Raw genomic sequence first — 20,199 nt, forward strand, 5'->3', positions numbered from 1 at the left:
GCTACTTTGGAAAGCACCCAGCTACTAGTTTTTCTGAGCAGCGAACAACCAAAATTGTTCAATTGTCAGTGAGCAACAAAGGCAGCTCATGGGACCTCTCCGTAATTTTTCAAAAATGGAGTTTAGACAAATTTCATTTTCGTTTCTGTCAAATTTTGTAAAATACGAAGGAAATGGCTCAAGCATAATACGAACGCAGTTTTTCTTCGTATTACGAAGGTTTCCCTCTGCATCACATTATGGGGAAATTGAGCTTCGTCATATGCTTTTGCCGAATTCACTGTAAGAGCTCATTTCATTAATTAAGAGGGAGAAGGTTCATACCACTCAACGACCGCGCCTCGGCCACCAGTCCTGCCGCCTTGCGGCGCACTAAGGGGAGGGGGCCCGGAACTCCAGGTGCGACCAGAGTACCCGGTGGTCGCGCCTCGCCGCCTTCCCGCCAGTCGTCAGCAAGTCCTCGCCGGAGGAGTTGCGAAGCCGAGCGCCCGAGTCGAGTGCGTGTGTTGTTTGTAGCGACCAGGTGAGTCGTCGGATCGGAGCGTCATTGGCCCTTTGTGTCCGTTCTGTTCCGGAGCGTCTTTGATTGGTCCGCATGCTTGGCATCCGTGAATTCGTTACCATATGAGGGGGAAGTGGTCTGCGTAACGCTTCGGTTCATAGGAGGATACGAGCGTAACGTTACACCAAGCAGTGTGCGAGCTCATTTCAAAAGGATAAGGGAGAAATGACGTTTCCGATAAGAAATTTCGCGCGTTGCTAGGGGTTGAGGGCTTCTGGCGCCGCGTTACGCAGGGGTGTTCAAGTGTTCAAAACTATCAATCGACGCCCGAAAACTCCTCTCAAAATTAAGACAAGTCAAATGTGGAGAGTGGTTTAAGTGCGGTTTGTTTTGCATTGAACCTTATGAGTGCATCGGAATGCAAACCACTTGTCGTGGTCAGCGTTCGTTCCTCAGGAGCAAAAAGGCACCAGAGACCGATTAATTTTCGTTTGAACGTGCAGAAATTTTCCTTCTGTCTATTACGTCGCTTGACTGCCTCCGGTGTGATGTGAGCGAGGATGTGAGGCACTGATTGCGTGCCTCCATCAGCGCCAAATGATTACACATGTGTTTCACGGTCTATTCATACCCACAGCCATCCATCATTGGTATGCACAACTTTGTGCGCAGAGATAACCACCACAAATTTCTGCAGAGCGAGAAGGACACTAGGGCATTCACAAGTTAAGATCGGTTGATATCAGAGCTCGACAAAAGTTTTGCACGGAAGAAATCTCTTAAGTTGGTATTCAGGATGATAGCCCTGGTACCTGGTCACTTGATAAGTGAAAAGTAAAGCAGAAACCTAATAGGCAATATAACCAGCCTATAAAATGCATATTGTTGATTTGCATAGACAGTATGCACCTTTTGAATTTCTTGTGCTGTTTGAGCAGGTCAAGTCAATTTCAGATCAACTTTTGTCAGTGTAACGGTCTAGCCGACTCACGGCTGCCCCCGGATCGTGGCCCCTGCCCTTCCGGATCCACTTGTTGATCGACGACTGCCGCGGCGGAGATTGGCGATGGAATAAAAACAAAGCCGTCAACAGACTGATTCCGAGAGCCGTTTTCGTCGCTCTGTCTCCGTCGCACTCGTGGGACGTCCCGTCTAGGCGTGAAGGAGAAAGAGCGACGAAAACGATTATCCGCATCAGTCTGCAGGACATTGAGTCCGTCATTAATTGATGAGAGATGGCGTGGCGTAGTGTGGCTGGTGTGGGGAGGGGGGGGGGGGGAGAAGGAGATAGGGGAACTGACTGTGGCGTGCGAGGGATACATAGCGACACAGGTAAACTCTCGGAATGAAATTCAGCCGGGGTTCTACCGCCGTTCTTGGCGCCGGCCGTTTGCCGTTTGCGATGCGTCACGCGCACGCCTGGAGACACGCACGCAGTGGCGCGCACGGGGTTCAGAGCAAAAAGGAAAGAAAGAGAATACTAGTTTAAAGATTCTCGTCGTGTATTATCGTCATTCAGCTCCGCACGACTCACCAGCATGTCTGCTGGTGACTGATTCCCCGCCCCGCAGTCGTTGGCCTGCCTCTCGCGCTTTAAAACCTTACCAAATATGAAGCAGGTTTAAGGTACGCACGATTTAGTTTGTTAAGAAGAAATATTGCCTAAATTACGAAGTATTTTCTTTGAAAGCTCATGTATACTCGAAATACTTCGTCACAATCTCATTTTCTTTGAAAGGCTGAAAATACTTTGTTGAGGTGCTCGCACTGACCCGTCGGGCGCACTGCGAGAGAGACAAAGCACTGAAGAGACGCATTGCGGAATCGGTGTGCTGGTGACGTCCTCCAGAGGCTCGTCTAGACCTGGGTGTGAAACTTCTGCAGGCAGACGAACCTGGGTTGGAACGATAAACGTTCGTGGCACTCACTGAGTCACTGCCGTGAGCTGGCGGCGCGTCGACCGCCCAACGGAACCGGTCCCTACGGTGTGTCGTACGGCAACCGTTTTCAGACGACACGCGCCACGATTGGCCGCGTGATCGGAAAACTCCTCGCTGTCCACGTCTTCCCCAGAAGCGAAATCATCAATCTACTCTTAGAGCAGCCAAAAGCAGCGTATTTTTCTACTAAGAATATGAAAAAGTGACACTCTACAAATCGAAAAGCGTACATTGTACGCCTGCAAGCACGCTCTGGCTATATCCCATTAGCACTAGATGAACGCTTCGGTTGTCATGTTTATAGTTTGTACTGTACACTAGTTGATGCGTGCATGGCAGGAATGCGCGCTAGCTAGAGAGCGTGCTTACAGGCATGCTTTAGCTAGTGCAACAATGTACGCTTTTCGATGTAAGAGGTATCATTGTGTTCGAGGAGGGCTTCATTGCCTAATTTTTGTTAAGAGAGACTCTTGCCCGATGTTGAGACTTGATAGCTTTTCTTGTCCTAATCTGGGTGATAGTGGTGTTTGTTTTCTAGGCAATAGAACACAACGTTCGTCGCCTAAATTCGGACCATGAAACCCTTTTTGTCTAGTTTAAGGACTCTACATGTGTGTCGGTTGTCTTACGTTGCTTGGCCTAGCTCAGCATCTCTCGCTGAACCTATGAAGCTTAGCCTTGTGTATAGTCGTCGTGTATTTCGAACATTCAAAATCTCCAAAAGAGAGTTTATTTCGCTCAGCAATTAAAATTAATGCTACGAATGCGAGGGTGCAAACCTTTCGGTAGTTTCTACCACAAAGCGACCACATCCACGGATCTTCTTCGACGCTGTATTCATGTAATGCATCACTCCGTCTAAGCGGAATCGGCCGTAGGGCATTACGGGGAAGAGCGCCGGTCCGTCGTATCGCAAAGAAACGTTGTTTACCCGGTACGTCCCCTGTGCCACGCAATGCCACGCAATGCCACGCAATGCCACGCATCGCACAGCCATAACGAAAACAGACGATAAGTACCATTTTTGCACGCGGTCTCACAGAATTTTGTACATGCGTCCTTTTTGTACACACTGAGAAATCCTTACCAACTATTTGACTATTACAAAGCAAAGCAGTTCGTTAGAACAAAGTATTTGGAGTATACATAAGCTTACAAAGAAAATACTTAGTAATTTACGAACTATTTCTTCGGATAACAAAGTAAATTAGTTTGTACGTATGTATGCTCAAAATGCTTCGTAAGGTTTTAAGGGTGCAATTGTTGACGAAATTGTGCAGGAATAGGTGGGATTTTGAGTACAAGTATAGTTTTCGAGCCAGCCATGGTTCGGGCCAGCGATTTCCAGCCTTACCCTTTGATTTAACGGTCGGCGGAACAACCAAGGCTGGACAAATTATTTTGAACCTAACTATCCTAGAAGCATAGCAAAGCTTCAGCCTGATTGGAGGCCGACAAGTAAAGTGCAGGTTGACTTGGAAATATTCATCCCTCTGGAAGATGGAAATTTTGACCGTAAACCTTGGGAGATTTTTCTGAAACTATTACACACTAATAACACTCAAAAATGCTTGCAATGAAATTTGAGCTTCAGTGAATTCGGCGCAAGCATAATACGAAGCAATATTCTGCCTTCATGCGAATATTTTTAGTATTTTCGTATTGTGCTTGCGCTATTTCCTTCCTATGGGAAATTTCTTCGGAAGACAGAGTGAACAGGTTGGCATTTCTAACGAGGTTTTTAACTGTTTACCTGTAGCTGCCTACACTCTTTGGTAACCATGCTTCTACCTCTTTAATGGGGCACTCCAACGGGAAGCCAGGAGCGTGTGACTCGATGAACTCCTTGTAGTAAGTCTTCAAATATGTCTTCAACCCTTGGCACGCTTCTCCAAACCTGAGGATTGCGAAATTCTTCCTCCACCCGGAAACAGTGTCCCATTTTGCTACGTAGGTCGTTATCTGTTCGAACAGAGTGTAAGTTAAGCAGTATTTTTCATGAGTGCCTGAGCACAAACGAAGAGAACGAGAGGTATTTTTGGTGTGATACCTTCACCCACACGAGTCCGACTCTTTGGGTTAGTCCCGTTAAAACATTCTTTTTGTAACAAATTTGTAACTTTTATTTCGTCCTTTGTGCGTACCATACTGTTGCCCACCGTAACGGGGTTATTAAGTAATGTTGCGTTTCCTGAAAAGGCTGGACTTTTTGCACCCCGCTGGTGGTGAATCCTGCCATCGAGTTGGAGGTCGTCACCTGTTTCACCTATTTCCTCTCTTGGGCAAAGGCCTATTTCATGGATAGTGAGGACGTAAGGGCCCTGCTTAAAAAGAGAGTTTTGGTCAGTCGGTGCGATACAGAAACACAAGCAGAACCTACCAGTGTAAGTTGGGACAACCTGTGTGCACACTAAATTCCCTGGTACAATTTTTGAACGTGGCATCACAACATTTTACGCATGCGTGCTTATGTCTTCCAATAATTTCGTACTCATTTTCGAATGAATTCGTTCGATAATGCGTACAAAGTTGCTTGAAAAATATCGCATGCAGAAAATTGAGGAAGAGCCATAAAGTGCACAAATACATATTCACTGTGTGCAATAATGCAAACCATACCGCGTATTTACTGGAAACCAAGACGAGTGAGACGAGAACAAGGCCGATGCTCTTGGTGAGCGTTGCCATGGCGTTCCAGAGACGCCGAGTCGAATGGTGACGCGAAGCCCTGGTACAATGGTACAAACCATATGAACCACGTTCGAACGAAATGTGAGATCATTCCGTGTAATTTTCAATCGAATGTGACATCGCATTCAAACGGAAGTGACAAAAGTCACTTTGTAACGAGTATGACGTCACATTCCTTCAATCACAGTGTAGTGCTTACCCAGAGCCCTGGCTTAATTCAAGTAGATTCAGCCCAAAAAGTGTTTGGCGCGGTAGTTTGAAAGGTCAGAAAATCGCGAAACGGCATCCAGCGGCCATTTGTGAACCGCGCCGGCATTCGACTGCCAACCTGTGGAGCGTGTCAGCCTAGACTGAGTCCCAGAGTAAAATTGAAAAAAAGAGAGGGAAATATGGAAAGAATGAGTTCATTGTTGTAAGCGATAAAACTAGACATGACAAGTGTTGGCGTGAGGGAGCGTTGCGTGCAGCTTCAGGGCAGGCAATTGTGCAGGCTGGCAAAATTACTGCATCGACAGAAAAAGTCTAGACACTGACGTCACTGGAAATGTGTCGGCGTCACTTCTTCGTGCGGTATCAGTGGCGTGATTAAACTGACACGCCGAAAAACACGGCAGGACAGAAAAGTGGTGCCAAAAATTGGCGTGACTCCTCTGTCATGCCGACTTCAGGTGTGACTTTTCGCATGAGCCTCAATGGTAGCACTAATCTGTATCTTCAAAGTCACGCCAGAAAAAAAAGAGGAAGTCACTGGTCAAGCCGTTTTTAGGGGCGGCTCTTGTGTAACACTATTTTATTTTTTGCAAATTTGGCCATGTGGTCGGCAATACTAGTACGAGCAAACTAAGTCGTATGTACTTTTTGTGCTTTGCTGACGACTTCGTAGAGCTTGACGTAAAATTTCGTGGACTGCAAACAAGTAGGCATGAGCTACAGCATTGTCATCGCTGAATAGTTCTCTGACATGCATGCATGCATCTTAAGATGCGTCTTAATTAATTCCAAATGCACGCAAGCGTGCCAATTAATAAATACACGAATCCGTAAGAATTCAGTGTTCAACGATTTCGTTAGAAAGGATCCTCACAGAAAAAGGCTACGTGAGAGGATCTGGGCTTGCGACAGTGTTTTTGAACGAGGTAAACTTGGAGCCCGCGGGACTGCGATGCGGAACGGCTGCAATCAGCTGGACTCTATTTAGCGCCGGACGGACGGGAGCACTGCCAGGTCGTGGAATCGCCGTGTCTGGAGTCTGGGGATTTCCCCCGAAGATACGTCCTTTTTGTTTTTCGCTTCATTCGCATTCCTGCGAGATTGGAGCACAGGGCGCGTGCAGGGGAGAGGGAGAGAGAGAGAGAGAGAGAGAGAGAGAGAGAGAGAGAGAGAGAGAGAGAGAGAGAGAGAGAGAGAGAGAGAGAGAGAGAGAGAGGGTGGAAGGGGAAAGGTGCACGGCCGTATATTTATTACTTTCAGGAAGAATCAAGCTACCTACCTCCTCGACCGCGGGGTCCGGTCTTTTTGCCGTTCTTCTTTTCTTTCAAGTACAATTATTCCCCGTCTGACGTCACGTCGCCTTGCCCATCCCCGCTTGCATCCGTAGAATTATACGAATCCTGTACCATTGCGCGATTAAACTGTTTTTGCTTTCTTGTTTATTTATTTTTCATTTGTACTTGGTCCTCCGGCCAAGCAGCGCGGCCCGCCGGTTAAATAAATTGGTCTTGTTACGTCTTTCTGACTCTGCTCGTGCGAATGCTGTCCACCTTGTGGCCAGACCGCCTCACGGCACATTTTTGGGATATCAACGCGCTTTTTGTTTTCAAATTTTTTGTTCCGTAGAATAACAAACGACCGGAGCTCTTTGTACAGTTATCGAATTTTTCACAACTGTAACGATACTCTTTTCTTTCCTGCAGATCGACAGCGAGGCACAGCCAAGCAGCGATGGGTCGTCTGCCGGTCCTTCTAGTGGCGGTGCTCGTGGCGGCCGCGCAACCGCGGGGCGCCGAGGCGGTGAGTCTTCATTTGCATCGCTTTATTAGACATTGTTCGCATTGCACTGCCACCGCACTCAGCCATCGTACAAACAAACAGAGACGGACGGACAGACATAGACATACAGACAGACAGACAGACGGACAGACAGAGACAGACAGAGACAGACAGAGACAGACAGAGACAGACAGACAGACAGACAGACAGACAGACAGACAGACAGACAGACAGACAGACAGACAGATGGACACACACGAACAAACAAATAAACAGACAATTAAACAGTTCACACACCCCCGGAGAAAATAATTTTGATACAATTTTACGGTTGCTCCTCAAAAGATGTATAAAATTTTTACACAACAAATGAGTTGATATTTATAAGGGCATCTTACAAAAAAAACTTATTAGTAACACTTCTTTTAAATTTGTATAATGTTCCTATGACAAGAATTTCAAAAATTATATGTAACATTATGAGGTAATTTTTGCATGGTTGTTTGAGGTCACTTCACATGTACCGCTGTAACCCGTCAAATTCCGAGAAATACACAGACAGCTAGTTTAATGCGGTCAAAAAGAGGTCAAGGGGCGGGTGAACGGTGATGGGGGGCAGTGGCGCTATCCACTACATCAATCTAATGCACTCGAAAGGCTTCTCTACAGTGTGTATTTGAGAACGCTCACCCGGCGGACCTCGACTCGATGGGTTGCGGTTGGGTATTTATCCCACCCGAGGTAACCGAAGTCGCCACCGCGAGCGCGCGGCAATCCTCAATTCTCGTCAGCGCCTTGCGTGCATTCGCGGCCACCTGGCTGATTCCGAGAGTCGGTTTCGTCGCTCTGTCTCTCTCGCACCCACACGGGACGCCCCATGAGTTTGAGAAAGGAAGAGTGACCAACGGTGACCAAAGCGACGCACGGAACGGATGCCGAGACGGGTTCAGAAGCGGATGATGTCGCAGAAGTTGCCTACGTTTGGGGCAAAGTGGGACTTTTTGCCTACCTTTCCGGCGTCTGAGCGACTCTCGGAATCAGTCTGCAGGAATAGACCGCCAAACTATACACGCCCGTCATTCTCCTCCCGCAGGTCCCCACCCACCTCCACAAGAGCGTCTTCGTCGCTGTGGGCGGCGCGGGCGGCGGCTCCGTGGCGGGCGACGGCGGCGGTGAGGCGGCGGTGGCCGTCAAGCCCGTGCCCGTCTACAAGCCCGTCTACAAGCCGGTGCCCGTGGAGGTGCCCGTCGAAGTGCCGGTCTACAAGCCCGTCGAGGTCCCCGTCGAGGTGCCCGTCTACAAGCCCGTGGAGAAGCCCGTCTACGTGAAGCCCGTGGCCGCCCAGGGCCAGGGCCAGGGCTCCGTGTACGGCCACGTGCACTTCGACGCCGGCAACCTCTTCAACAACATCTTCAGCGTGAGTATCCACTGTATTCCGCCTTCGAGCAACGTCCTGGTGTGGTGCGGACTGGGCAAGAAACCAGGGAAGTGCGGGAGACTTGACAGGTGTGCCTATGCGAATGCAAAGTGCGTGCCGGCGGCCCGTAGCGCCTGCCGCGTAGGCCGCCAGCGCGTCCGCAACACACCGGTGTGCGATGGGTGGCCTATCCGACGAGCATACGGCGCTTAGCGCTTACTCACGTCCGAATCCGCAAGGGATTTTTATGGACGGTGGATGGGGCACCTCTCACACTTCATCCATGGTTCTGCGTACACGGTAAACACGGTTCCTGGTTTTCCTAGGAACTCCCTGGAAATCGCCTGTGTCTTTACCAGAGATTCCTGGGAAAACCAGGAAGCGTTTTCACCGTGTACCCATCGCACGGCAGAGTGAGGTCGGGCCTCTCTCTCGACGGACTTTACGAGAAAGGAGCGCTTTTGGAGAAGCGAGTGGCAGCGATCGATTCAATGGATCGATCCAATGGACTGATGGCTGCCCGCTGCCGCCTCCCAGCTCCAGCGCGACCGTCCGCGGCCACTGGCTGCCTTTTCCAGCACGCCAGACTTGAAATGACGAGTTCCGCTGGGAACGGCGTCGACTGCGTCCAGTGCGGCGGTTTGTCGTCTGCCTCGCCTCGGCAGCGCTCGGCAGCCTTGGCCTCACACCAGCCTTCTGTTCCAGATTCCCATCTCGGTGCTGCAGTCCGTCAACCAGTTCCTCACCAACAACGTCAACCTGCGCGGATGTAAGGCTTTGTTATTTTCGCCCCCGTTTGGACCACTTATTTTATCTCCTTCCCTCACGCCTGATACTGTACTCTGACCAGAGAACCAAGAGCCCTGGGTTCTCGCGGTCGAGGGCCACCGCAATGCCAGCCAAGGCGGCAGATGCCATAAACCGCGAGAACTCAGGGCTCTTCGTTTTCTGGTCAGAGTGTAATTTCACTGCAAAAAGACAGTCGGTAAAAATTTTGACGTGGTGTATGAACAAGGACCAGATGTGGAATGACTTGTTTGCCGACAGAGGCAGCGCCCAAGATTCTTCTGGGCTCAACTGGTCCTAAAAAACAATTTGTTTACAGTGTTGTGGAAAGTATTGTCAAGTTTAAAAAGTTTTCTCAGAGGCCAAATGAAAATACTGTCGCTAAGACGCAATATTTCTGTTCTCTGTGAGGTGACACTTGGACTTTTAACTGTGTAATCATAAACATAGTATTCAACGGCATTGAACTAATTTTGAGCCAAACAGGTTGCGTCTCAATTTTCTAGTGGCCACAGCAATTTAATTTTCAAACCAATCTTGATGACAGATAAGTAGCTCTTCTGAAACTGCGAGACTTGACTTACAATGGGTGGCCGTGCTACTGTTGCAGCGGCCAACATCTACGTGCACAAGCACGCGGGCTACAAGGGCGGCTTCGTGGCGCCCGCCGCCCCGCCGCCGGCCGGCAGCGCCTCTGCGGGGGCCAGCAGTGGCGCCAGCAGCAGCTCGCAGGCTGGAAGTTCGGCCGGAAGTTCGGCCGGAAGTTCGGCCGGAAGCTCGACTGGAAGTTCGTCCGGAAGTTCCTCCCAGAGCTCGGCCCAGAGCTCGGCGCAGAGCTCCGCGCAGAACTCCGGCTACGGTTCGGCGCAGAGTTCGGCGAGCAGCTCGGCTCAGAGCTCCTCCTCCTCGTCGTCCGAAGGTGCCGTAGTGTACAAGAACAGAAGCCCGACCTTCTACAACGACATTTTTAACGTGAGTCGTCGTCATTATGGCAATTAACGCGAGCGTCGCACGTTCCCACGTTGCAGGCTTCTGAGGACTCCCCGCCCCGCCCCGCCCGCGGCCGGTCACCTGCACACTCGTTCCGAGAATCGTTTCCGTCGCGGTCTCGCTCGCGCCTACGCAGGACGCCCCTCGAGTGCGAGACAGACAGCGACGAAAACGACTCTCGGAATCAGTATGCAGCGGCCGTCTAGGACACCTCCGGACGTCGCAGCCGAGGTGACTCTCTGATGTCACCCCGGCGTCGGCTAGACGCCCCGCGGACGTCGCCTAGATGTCGCTTGTGATCGCCTCCTCGCGTCTAACACACCACCGACACTGGACTCGGTTGGGGCCTTCGGGACGTCCTCGCGCTACCCTGGTCCGCGTCCCGTCCCCTACATTGGGTCCTTGTTGAGCTCCAGTGAGGCGGCCGTGTCTTTGCAGATCCCCATTTCCGCCCTCACCTCCGTCAACACCCTGCTCACGGGGGGCCGCTGAGTCCGCCACGCCACGGTGGAGTCGCGGATACTCCTCATCTTGCCCGAGCGGCGTCGATACCCCCGACTCGCCGAAACGCCACAACGCCACGGCTCCAACGCCGCCGTCGCTACTCCCTGCCTGCCGCCCGTTACGAGCAGCAGCAGCCATGCCCTCACTTGCAGATCATCCCTCATGTCTTCATCCACTTGGACTGACTTGCGAACTATTCTGATGTTCAAATGATTAGTGTTGTGTCCAGCAATAAACCTTTACTTATTTATAACCCTTCAAATGCAGTTATTAATGTCTTATGTCTTCCTGTTTGATCAAACTTATCATTCATATCTTCACTAATATTCACATTCCAACAGTCACGATTTATGCATTTATGCTTGCCACTTAATGTAAAAATAAATCACAGACGTAATTCCAATTTTGCATAATTACAGTTAACTCTCTGGAAACAGAGACAAAGCCAGAGCTAACATAACCACAGTGATGTCATAATAAAGCGTCCCTCCAACACAAACTTCCAAAATTCTAGTGTCACGTTGAACCGAAAACGGGGGCACGAAGAACGACCGCATTTGAGTTTCCGCGCTTCTTCGCGCTCCGCTGCGACAGGTTAGCCAACTGTCGCTGTGCGCCCGACCCGACACAGAGCGAGTATACACCTACAAAAGACACACTAGCAATAAATCATACCTCCAATTCAACCATGCAATATCCAATATGAATTTAACTTCTAAATAAACTTATCCATGGATCCACAGTAATTTAATCATCTGGCGAGACATTTGAGTCGAGCCTGTTGTCGGCAGTGTTCCAAAGCGTGCTATGAGAAATCGTGAGCGCACACCAGGTCAGCTGGTCTGAGATGTCTGTTCGTCAAAAACATCATTTAGGAATTTCGAAACTGAAGTTTTTACTGATATCACGTCATTGGAGTCACAGAAATGCCGAGAAGCCGAGGAGAACGTGCCTCATTCACGGTCAACAACAGTCTGTGGCGGTGGATGCGGTGCTGAAAAATGAATGAGTGCCTTTTTCACATGCACAATTTCTCATACTTGACGTTATTCGTCAAACTGTCCCCCGATTATTTCTCGCCTGCTGTTCGAAGTTCCTCAAAATTGGGCGTTTGGAGCAGACTCTGAGCATTGGGATCGGAATGAAAACTATTTTCCAGCCGCCGTTTGCATATTGACGGTTCCAGGTCCGTTCCTAGGCTGCAGCCATTTATGTTGGCCGCTCCGTTTGAAGATAGCGAAGCGAGCGCCCGCAAGGCTTGTGTTGATTTTGTGAGTCAGTTGTCTTCTGTCTGTTGCCTTTACCTGACAGTTGCTGCTGATGCTTTGCCGTGCGCTGTGTTTCGTAGTTTTCAGACTTTCTCTGCGCCTAAACAGAGATTCGTAAATGGACATTTTAAATACCGAGGTACTGGAAGACTTTCTGCTTGTGGGGCGAAATCCTGAAACGATTTGTGAAACACTGTGGATTTTGGGTTAGGTAGATAATGGCCCTGTTTTGGCGATGCCTCCCGTGCTTTTATGAATTAGTAACAAGTATTGTTCGACGTTCTATTTTCTTACCCTCTTTGTATAGTGCACCCAACGCTCTCTGAGTCTGCGAATTGATTAGAATCTTCCCATTTATACTTCACTGTGGAAGTGACTTCAATGTGACTGATGCCTTTATTGGAGGCCAGGGACTTTTGCAATAGTTGGTCAATAATCTCCTAATTAGGTTTATTCTTGTTTTTCAGCAAGTGGGTCTTTAACATGTCCTGAAGTGCATGAAGAAGTCACCGTGTTGACAATGCTTGAGAAACTGGATTATAAATATTCTCAGCCAAGTGCTTTTTTTGAGTGAAAGTTATTATTATGTGGACTGTTATTGTGAAAAACACAAATTGTGAACTGCAAAAGTGATATTGCTTCGCACCATCTGCCGTGCAAGAATGCATCTAGTGTGACACCGAAGTGAACCATTAGATCACAATGGCTGATGAAGAATCATCTGTTCGAGTGGCTGTCAGGTGAGTTTTCATCTCCGTATTTAGCGGGCTGAATTGAGTTGATCAGAGTTTTCTCTCTTGTCCTTGATGAAAATTTGTGCCACCTTCTTGTCAGAAAGCCTGTGAAAGCAGCGTTACTGTTATTTAGAATCGTTGTCCCTTTTGGAACCGGCCACATCGAATGTGTTAAATTTTGCTACTTAATAGTATGACTACAAACGTAAAGATTTCTTTATTTTCACTTAAGTGTTGAAAACACGGCTGTCTTGCCACCAAAAAATTATGTTTCTTCATTTATCTTGCCTTATTTATTTTATTTTATTGTGCACCTAACCAGAGAGGTAGATCTCAGTGGCGCACAATAACAATTACAAATCCTATTAGCGGTTGCGGGTGGAACCAAGAACAAGATAAGCCAATCCCTATTCATTTTCTCAAAAATAATATCTGACAATAGGACGGCACAATTTTCATTGGATAGGGTGAAAATACTATGTGTCAGCCTTCGGCAAGCAAGCTCTACCAAATATCTGCACATACATATTTATTTATTTTTGGTAATTTTGGAGAGGAGCTTTGGCACTTGACCTAAATATTTTTCGTCGGCCTTTCGCGGAAACGAAGTGCATGGCCGCGGCGCCGCCTCGTGCAGCATTGCACAACGCGCGTCTACAGTGTGTGCGTCCGCGCTGTGTGTTGTGTGGGAGTCGCGATGCGCCTCGTCAGCGTGTTGTCTATCTCTCTCACACACACACTGGACGGCGCGGCGGGCCCGGGGAGCATTCGCCCATGATGATCCGCGATTCGACGAAGCTGTGTCCAGCAGAGTCGAGCGGAGCTCAACTTGATCGTCGTGACGCATTTTCGCAGCTGGTGCCTCCAGCATGCAGCCCAGGCAGCCCAGGCCCACTCTGGCTCGAGGCCGCTCCAGAGCCCATAACTCCAAGCAAGGGGGAACAACACACTAAAGCAGGAAAAAAAAATTGCAGGCTAGTTTTTATTTATTTAAATCATATGCTACATTTGTGAAATGTCTACCCAAAAATGCGGAGAAGTACAATGAGATAGATCCTAAAAAAATTGGAAATTTCATTGGCAGCTATTAAAAAACAAATTACTGTTCAAAAATTCTGACATTTAAGTTGTTCTCCCTTTTGCTTGATGCAATGGACCTCCTCATTTGCCTGTTCTCGGCAGGAAAAAACCTACAGTTCTTTTTTAGAAAACGTCATACTGTATGTCTTGCATATAAATCAAACTGGGTTCGCGTAAGAAAAAGGAAACATTTTAAAATAAAGTTACTCGCGGAAATTTTTTTTTACACCTCTGACCAGGTGGAATTTTTCGACAACATCTGTCCGATCTGTCCGCTCTGAGGGGGCGTCCCCGTCCAGTCGCAGAGGCTGCCGGGACACCACGTCCTCGTTGAAACTGGAACCTCGTTACGCCCTGCTGGCAGCACTTATGGGATCGATTGACTGGAAAACGTTGACTTGCCGCCAGCGAGCTCGCGGCACCCACTGATTTCCAGCGTAATTCCACAGCAGTACCGCCAATGCCACGGTGATGCCCTCCTGGGCGCGTGCTCTTGCCGGCCACCGGCAACACGCCTCCCCAAAAGGGTGAACGCTAGTAGCCCCGGCGCGCTCCGGCGCTTTTGAATGGATCGGTTGGAACCGCTCTTGAACTTGGACTTGATGCAGGGGACGAGGGGAGGGGGATGTTGTTTTCGGTACCGCCTGCAGCGGGGAGGTTACTTCCATGGGGAAGGGGAGGGGGGGGCAAAGGGGTGCCCCCATGGCACCGAAATAGCCGTTTGAAAGGTAGGCAAAAAGCCATGTGTCCCTGTTAGTTGGTCAAATCGGTCGCCTTGCCCCTCCTCCCCCTAAGGCTGCCCCTGGATCCGCCACTGGCGGGAGGTACTGTACATTCGCTCAAACCTGAGCCAGCGGCGACCCTTTGCTATGCAGGCCTTGTCTTGGTGCCATCATGAGTGTGGCAAACAGACTCCAAACAACGAGCGAAACAAAGGGTCGAACCCTCATAACGCACCGGAACAGCACTCGGACAATGAGGCCCCCGGTGGGGTTCGGCTGATTAACTTTTCCTTTGGTAGCCGCTGGCTCAGGTTTGAGCGAATGCACAGTACGGGAGGTACCCGCTGGCAGGTGCGAGCCCTGCGTTCCGCGTGTCGCTGACCTTGCCGGGACCTTGGCTCGCCGCGGCGCGGGCCGCGTTGACGCGTTGACCCAGTGCGGCGGTCGTTGGAGTCCTGGAGTCCAGTGGAGTCGCTGGCCCGTCGGCCGCGGCCCGCGCCGCCATATGGCGCTCCAGTCTGCAGCCTCCATGGAGACTCCAGCGCGGCGAGCGCGGCGCCGTACATGGCAGGGGCTGACCTTGTCCGGCCGGGGCTGGGCTGGGCCCCATTGGCTGGGCCTGCTGGCTGGGCCCCACGAGGAAGGTGTCGGGATGTTAGTCATCCGCGGAAGGTGTGTGCGTTGCGTGTGGGTGACCCTCGCCCGGGCCGGGCAGGGCAGGGCAGGGCCGATGCAGACATTGGCCCCCTTGTCTTCTCGGCGCGCACCGCTGCCGCGCCGTGGTGGCTGCAGTCCTCCCGGTCTTCCCCCCAAGGGATGTGTGCACAGTGCTCGCAACGCGCGAACCCACTACACTCCCAAATGAAAAGGCGTTGCCGTACAGAGAGTCGGTCTGAGTGCGACTTTGGCGCCGCATCGGTTTTCAGTGGTTTTCAGCATGCATACGTAGGCCTAGCTGCTTACTCGAACGGTCTGCTGAGGCCTAACAGCGCTGATAATGATGATGTGCGTCCTGGGAAGAGAGGGGGCCGGTGCGATGGGGTGGCTTCTCTGAAAGCAGCGATCGGCTTCGATCGGCTTCGAAGCCGCCTGAGCTGTAGGTAGGCAAAAGTCCAAGCAAAAGTCGCACTTTGCTCAGCCCACAGTTGGCAAACTTTTGCTACATCGCCCTTCTTGAACCATTTGAACCCGTCTCTGGGCAGCACACAGCGTCAAAGGCGTGTTACTGTCCCTGGACATACCGTAATCAGAATGATTGATGCCCAGATCGCTTTCATCACACTGTTCGCATGACTTGTCAAATTTTTTCTTGCCTGTGTGGATGTGCGTTTACTGCGGGTTACAGTGCAAGGTTGCCTCTGCAGACTGATTCCGAGAGTCGTTTTCGTCGCTCTTGTCTCTCTTGTACTCATGGGGCGGTCCGTACGGGGTGCTGGAGAGACAGGGCGACGAAAACGACTCTCGGAATCAGTCTAGTACTGGTCCCACTCGCGGTCCTTCCCCGGGGGATTCTCGAAGTGGCGCCGGCCTCGGGGACGCAACCACGCCAACCCAGGCACGCACACGCGGTCTTGAAATTCCCACAGTTGACGCGCGCGGTCTCGGCCAAAAGAACAGCGCCAACACACAATTTTGTCTTTGAAGAGGTTTTTCATTTCTTCTTTTTTTTGCTGTGGAGGTCACGCCTGCGGCTGCTTGCGTGCTTTACTTTGTCTGGCGAGCCCGCGTGCCACCTCTTCCGCCCCTTCCTCTCCCCTCCTCCGCCCCTCCCCTCCTCCGCCCCTCCCCTCCTCCGCCCCTCCCCTCCTCCGCCCCTCCCCTCCCCCTCCCCTCCCCCTCCCCTCCTCCTCCCCTCCTCCTCCCCTTCCAGTCCCCTCCTCCCTCGTCCTCGTCCTCCCCTCCCGTCGTGATGCTAGCCGGCGCCTCTCGGCGCGGACCGCGGACACCGCGTGGCGGGGGCGGCGTGCACTCCGGTTTTGCCGCGAGGCAGCGGATAAGTAAGGCGGGGGCGCGCACAACTCGGAGCAAAGCCAGGAGCCGCGTCGCCACGGTAGCCTACACCAGAGTCCTCCCTTGAAGAGAGGCGTATACCCGATCCGCAATTATAGGACGTTGTCTGGCCGCGGTGAGGCGCTGGTAGTCGACGGCCGATTTTTGTCGAGCTTCTGCGCTGCGGTCCGAGTTTTGACTCAGGAGCCGCGCCATCCCCACCGTCTTGACTCGCGACGGTCCTGGCCAGGAACGGTTTAAGGTTTAAGGTTTAAGGTTGGACGCTCAACGAACGGCTCTGTCAAGCATGAGCCTCTCACTGTTACTTAGTGAGGTTGATGGGCAACACAAATCGGCGCGGCGCAGGTCCCCTTCCGAGCGCGCCCGAAGTCCCCCTCGCCGAGCGCGGCCCGAAGGTCCCCCTACGTGGGTATCCCGACTGAGTTACTGGTTTGACTGTGATAACCAACTTTGTGATGGCGCTTTTTCTTAGGCACAGCCTATCAACCAAGTTGATCCCTAGTTGAACCCTCACCCCACCCCCCACCCCCCGACCGAACTTTTTCGTGTGATCTGTACCTGGTGGCCCGGGCCGGCCCCGACCCCCACGGTTCCCCGAACAGTGGCGTGGCGTCGTTGACCGATTCTGAAAAGCGATTACGCCGCTCTGTCTCTCTCGCACTCGTGGGGCGTCGCGCAGAGATGCTAAAGAGACAGTGGGACAAATCACTGTTCGGAAGCAGCCGGCACTTATTGTCCTCCGGGCACCCGGGCTTCGGCCGGCCGGCCGGTCCGGCAGGCAGGCAGACGCGGGCGAGCAGCGGCACTGCGAGCATCTCCGAAGGTGAGCCTCATTTTGGCCCTTTGCACTGTGAATCTGCAACGGCGTGTTACGGGGCTGCACGAGGGGGCAAAAACTCGGGATTTTCGTGTACACATGATTCGGAAAACGCAATGATTGCGCATGGTTTTAATTGATTTCATGGCTGATTTTGCCTTATTTCGCGACGCACCAGCGTGATGTTGAGCGTGATTGCGTGTGATTGTGTTCGGAAAGAAATGATCTCGGACTGATTTGGCCTGGTTTCGTGGGATTCTGCCTAAGTTCGGTCGATTTTAGTGATTTTGGCTGATTTCGGATTGCTTGATTTCGCGTGATTCTCAATGATTCGCGTTTGATTTCGGGGGCGGTGTACACATGATTGCGCGAGTTTTTGCCCCCTCGGGGCTGCAGCTACGGTGCGTCGAAGTTCGGCGCTGTTGGGCAAAGTGGGCACTTACAATGTTTTTGGCCTGTCCCGTGTATTTATTGTAAAATAAACACCGGGGGGGGGGGGGGGCATGCATGCTGTTCGTCAGTTCGTCCGGGAACTTCCCGTGGTCCGATCTTCACCAAATTTGGTACGCAGCCTCCTTACGTGACCCTAAGACCTGCCCGGTGGTCCCGGTGGCAGCAAATCCGATCCGAGCCCCGGGGGCGCTGCTGCAGGTGCATCATGGTCTACATGGAGTCGAGGAGGATTTCAGCAACGGATAAAGCTAGAAGGGCATGCATGGGTATTTTTGGAAACGGGGCGATGAGACAAAGTCAACGGTGCTAGTTCGGAGCGAATCGGAGAAATCGGGAACCGGGTTCAAAACCCTATTTCGACCATATTTTTATTGCAGGTTTTTGCGTAGTTTCTCATGTTTCTGAGGGAGCTGTTCTGCGCTCAGAAATTTTTGTGACACCGAATGTAAAACCCTAACACTGGAAGTCTAAGTGTGAGACAAGCATGCATTAGGAACGTGGGATTTCACTGCAAATTGGATGGAAAGACTTCGCGCCAAAATATGGCGAGGCGAGATTCTTGCTAAGTTTTGGTCAGACCTGAAAGTCTCGCCCCAAACTGGACAGACACAAAAGTCTCGCCACAAAATGGCAAGACTTCTGTACTATCTGACCACCGTAACCATCTGGCGCATTACGGTGGCCAGACACAAAAGTCTCGCTATTTTGTGGCGAGACTTTTGTATCTGACCATTTTGCAGCAAAGACTTTTTTTGTCTGACCAAATTTTGGCGAGACTCTCAGGTCTGACCAAAACTTGGCGAGACTTCACGCCTCGCCTCTGGAGTGGCGAGAAGTCTGACCTTTGAATTTGTAGTGTTACTGTACTGACGAGCATGCATGTCCATCTCTAGCAGTAAAGGAGCCCCAATTTATCTCAGCAAAAAATGACAAAAATTTATCGTTTCAAAATTACTATTATTGGTGAATAAAATCTGAATGTGGTGCTTGACTACCTTCCATTAGGGTGGGTCGAAAATCCCAGAATTAAACGGCGTATGGTTTTGTTTGCAGTTGACCATATTAGAAAAGAGATCCCACAATGCTGGGGTCTGGTGACGTCACCTTCCATCTCTTTGGAGGCTCCAAACTTGAGTCTAATAGTGAAAAATGGCACTTTTGGCCCTACAGGGACCAAACCATGGATCGCCCAGGATGCGGCTATCTCGCGATGGGTGCGGAATATGTTCCTTTATATTCCTGCAAAGTCTGGGCGATGTGGCTCAACATCTTGGTTAAGCCCGGGCACTTGTTTTAACGCTAAAACAAAGTTGCAAAACACTAAAAATTGTATTGAAGGGTCTATTGTTTGCTCAAAGGTCCCATATACTTACATGCATGGAAAGGGCTCGAAAAATGCAATTTTTTGGTATATATAACTTGGTGATCGGACGTAAATTGTTGCCAGGGCGAAACTTTACACATTTCTGCAAAAGCTCAAAAACACTAAAAAGTGATCTTTAAGAGAATATGAATTGCCTGTGAATCCAATATGATCATACAGTTCGAAAGATCTAAAAAAATGCAAAATTTTGGTATATAAAGTTTTGTGATTGGACAAAAACTCGATTTGTTGTTAATTATAGAAGAAAGTGTAAACGTTCGTCGTGCCATCTCTTGCCTAACAAGGGCTTTGCTTCGCTTTGCTTGTTAATTATCTTGCAACTATTCGAGTTTTTGTCCAATCACAAAACTTTATATACCAAAATTTTGCATTTTTTTAGATCTTTCGAACTGTATGATCATATTGGATTCACAGGCAATTCATATTCTCTTAAAGATCACTTTTTAGTGTTTTTGAGCTTTTGCAGAAATGTGTAAAGTTTCGCCCTGGCAACAATTTACGTCCGATCACCAAGTTATATATACCAAAAAATTGCATTTTTTGAGCCCTTTCCATGCATGTAAGTATATGGGACCTTTGAGCAAACAATAGACCCTTCAATCCAATTTTTAGTGTTTTGCAACTTTGTTTTAGCGTTAAAACAAGTGCCCGGGCTTAACCAAGATGTTGAGCCACATCGCCCAGACTTTGCAGGAATATAATGGAACATATTCCGCACCCATCGCGAGATAGCCGCATCCTGGGCGATCCATGGTTTGGTCCCTGTAGGGCCAAAAGTGCCATTTTTCACTATTAGACCCAAGTTTGGAGCCTCCAAAGAGATGGAAGGTGACGTCACCAGACCCCAGCATTGTGGGATCTCTTTTCTAATATGGTCAACTGCAAACAAAACAATACGCCGTTTAATTCTGG

At 50.3% G+C, this 20,199-nt stretch overlaps 3 protein-coding genes across 8 annotated transcripts in view; 2 read left to right on the top strand and 1 right to left on the bottom strand.

The window, feature by feature from the left end:
* The first annotated feature begins 391 nt into the window (after window positions 1–391).
* LOC117642651 (myosin-1-like) lies at window positions 392–11,081 on the top strand. 2 transcript variants are annotated; one of them, XM_034381061.1, is made up of 6 exons: window positions 392–523; window positions 7,047–7,143; window positions 8,216–8,539; window positions 9,245–9,308; window positions 9,936–10,297; window positions 10,754–11,081. In XM_034381061.1, exons 2-6 carry the CDS (start codon window positions 7,075–7,077, stop codon window positions 10,805–10,807), a joined length of 873 nt encoding a protein of 290 aa, XP_034236952.1. In that variant the 5' UTR covers window positions 392–523; window positions 7,047–7,074; the 3' UTR covers window positions 10,808–11,081. The 2 variants fall into 2 exon arrangements, with proteins under 2 accessions (XP_034236952.1, XP_034236953.1); XM_034381062.1 differs by having other exon boundaries at window positions 9,936–10,244; window positions 10,354–11,081.
* On the bottom strand, window positions 2,883–5,472 carry LOC117642944. The gene is made up of 6 exons (XM_034381580.1): window positions 5,333–5,472; window positions 5,062–5,170; window positions 4,587–4,766; window positions 4,234–4,404; window positions 3,222–3,385; window positions 2,883–2,952 (listed from the first exon to the last, which is right to left on the bottom strand). Exons 2-6 carry the CDS (start codon window positions 5,128–5,130, stop codon window positions 2,883–2,885), a joined length of 654 nt encoding a protein of 217 aa, XP_034237471.1. The 5' UTR covers window positions 5,131–5,170; window positions 5,333–5,472.
* An 823-nt stretch (window positions 11,082–11,904) lies between the features above and the next one.
* LOC117642573 (kinesin-like protein KIF21A) overlaps window positions 11,905–20,199 on the top strand; it is a 55,486-nt gene continuing 47,191 nt past the window's right edge. The window contains exons 1-2 of one of the 5 annotated variants that reach the window (XM_034380868.1): window positions 11,905–12,005; window positions 12,555–12,827. In XM_034380868.1, the coding sequence (XP_034236759.1) occupies window positions 12,790–12,827 (38 nt within the window). In that variant the 5' untranslated portion in view covers window positions 11,905–12,005; window positions 12,555–12,789. Of the gene's footprint in view, window positions 12,006–12,075; window positions 12,299–12,554; window positions 12,828–20,199 lie in introns of those variants that run through there. The other 4 variants (XM_034380866.1, XM_034380870.1, XM_034380867.1 and 1 more) reach the window with 4 other exon arrangements.

Source organism: Thrips palmi, unplaced genomic scaffold (genome assembly GCF_012932325.1).
Source record: "Thrips palmi isolate BJ-2018 unplaced genomic scaffold, TpBJ-2018v1 HiC_scaffold_16, whole genome shotgun sequence".
Taxonomy (NCBI): domain Eukaryota; kingdom Metazoa; phylum Arthropoda; class Insecta; order Thysanoptera; family Thripidae; genus Thrips; species Thrips palmi.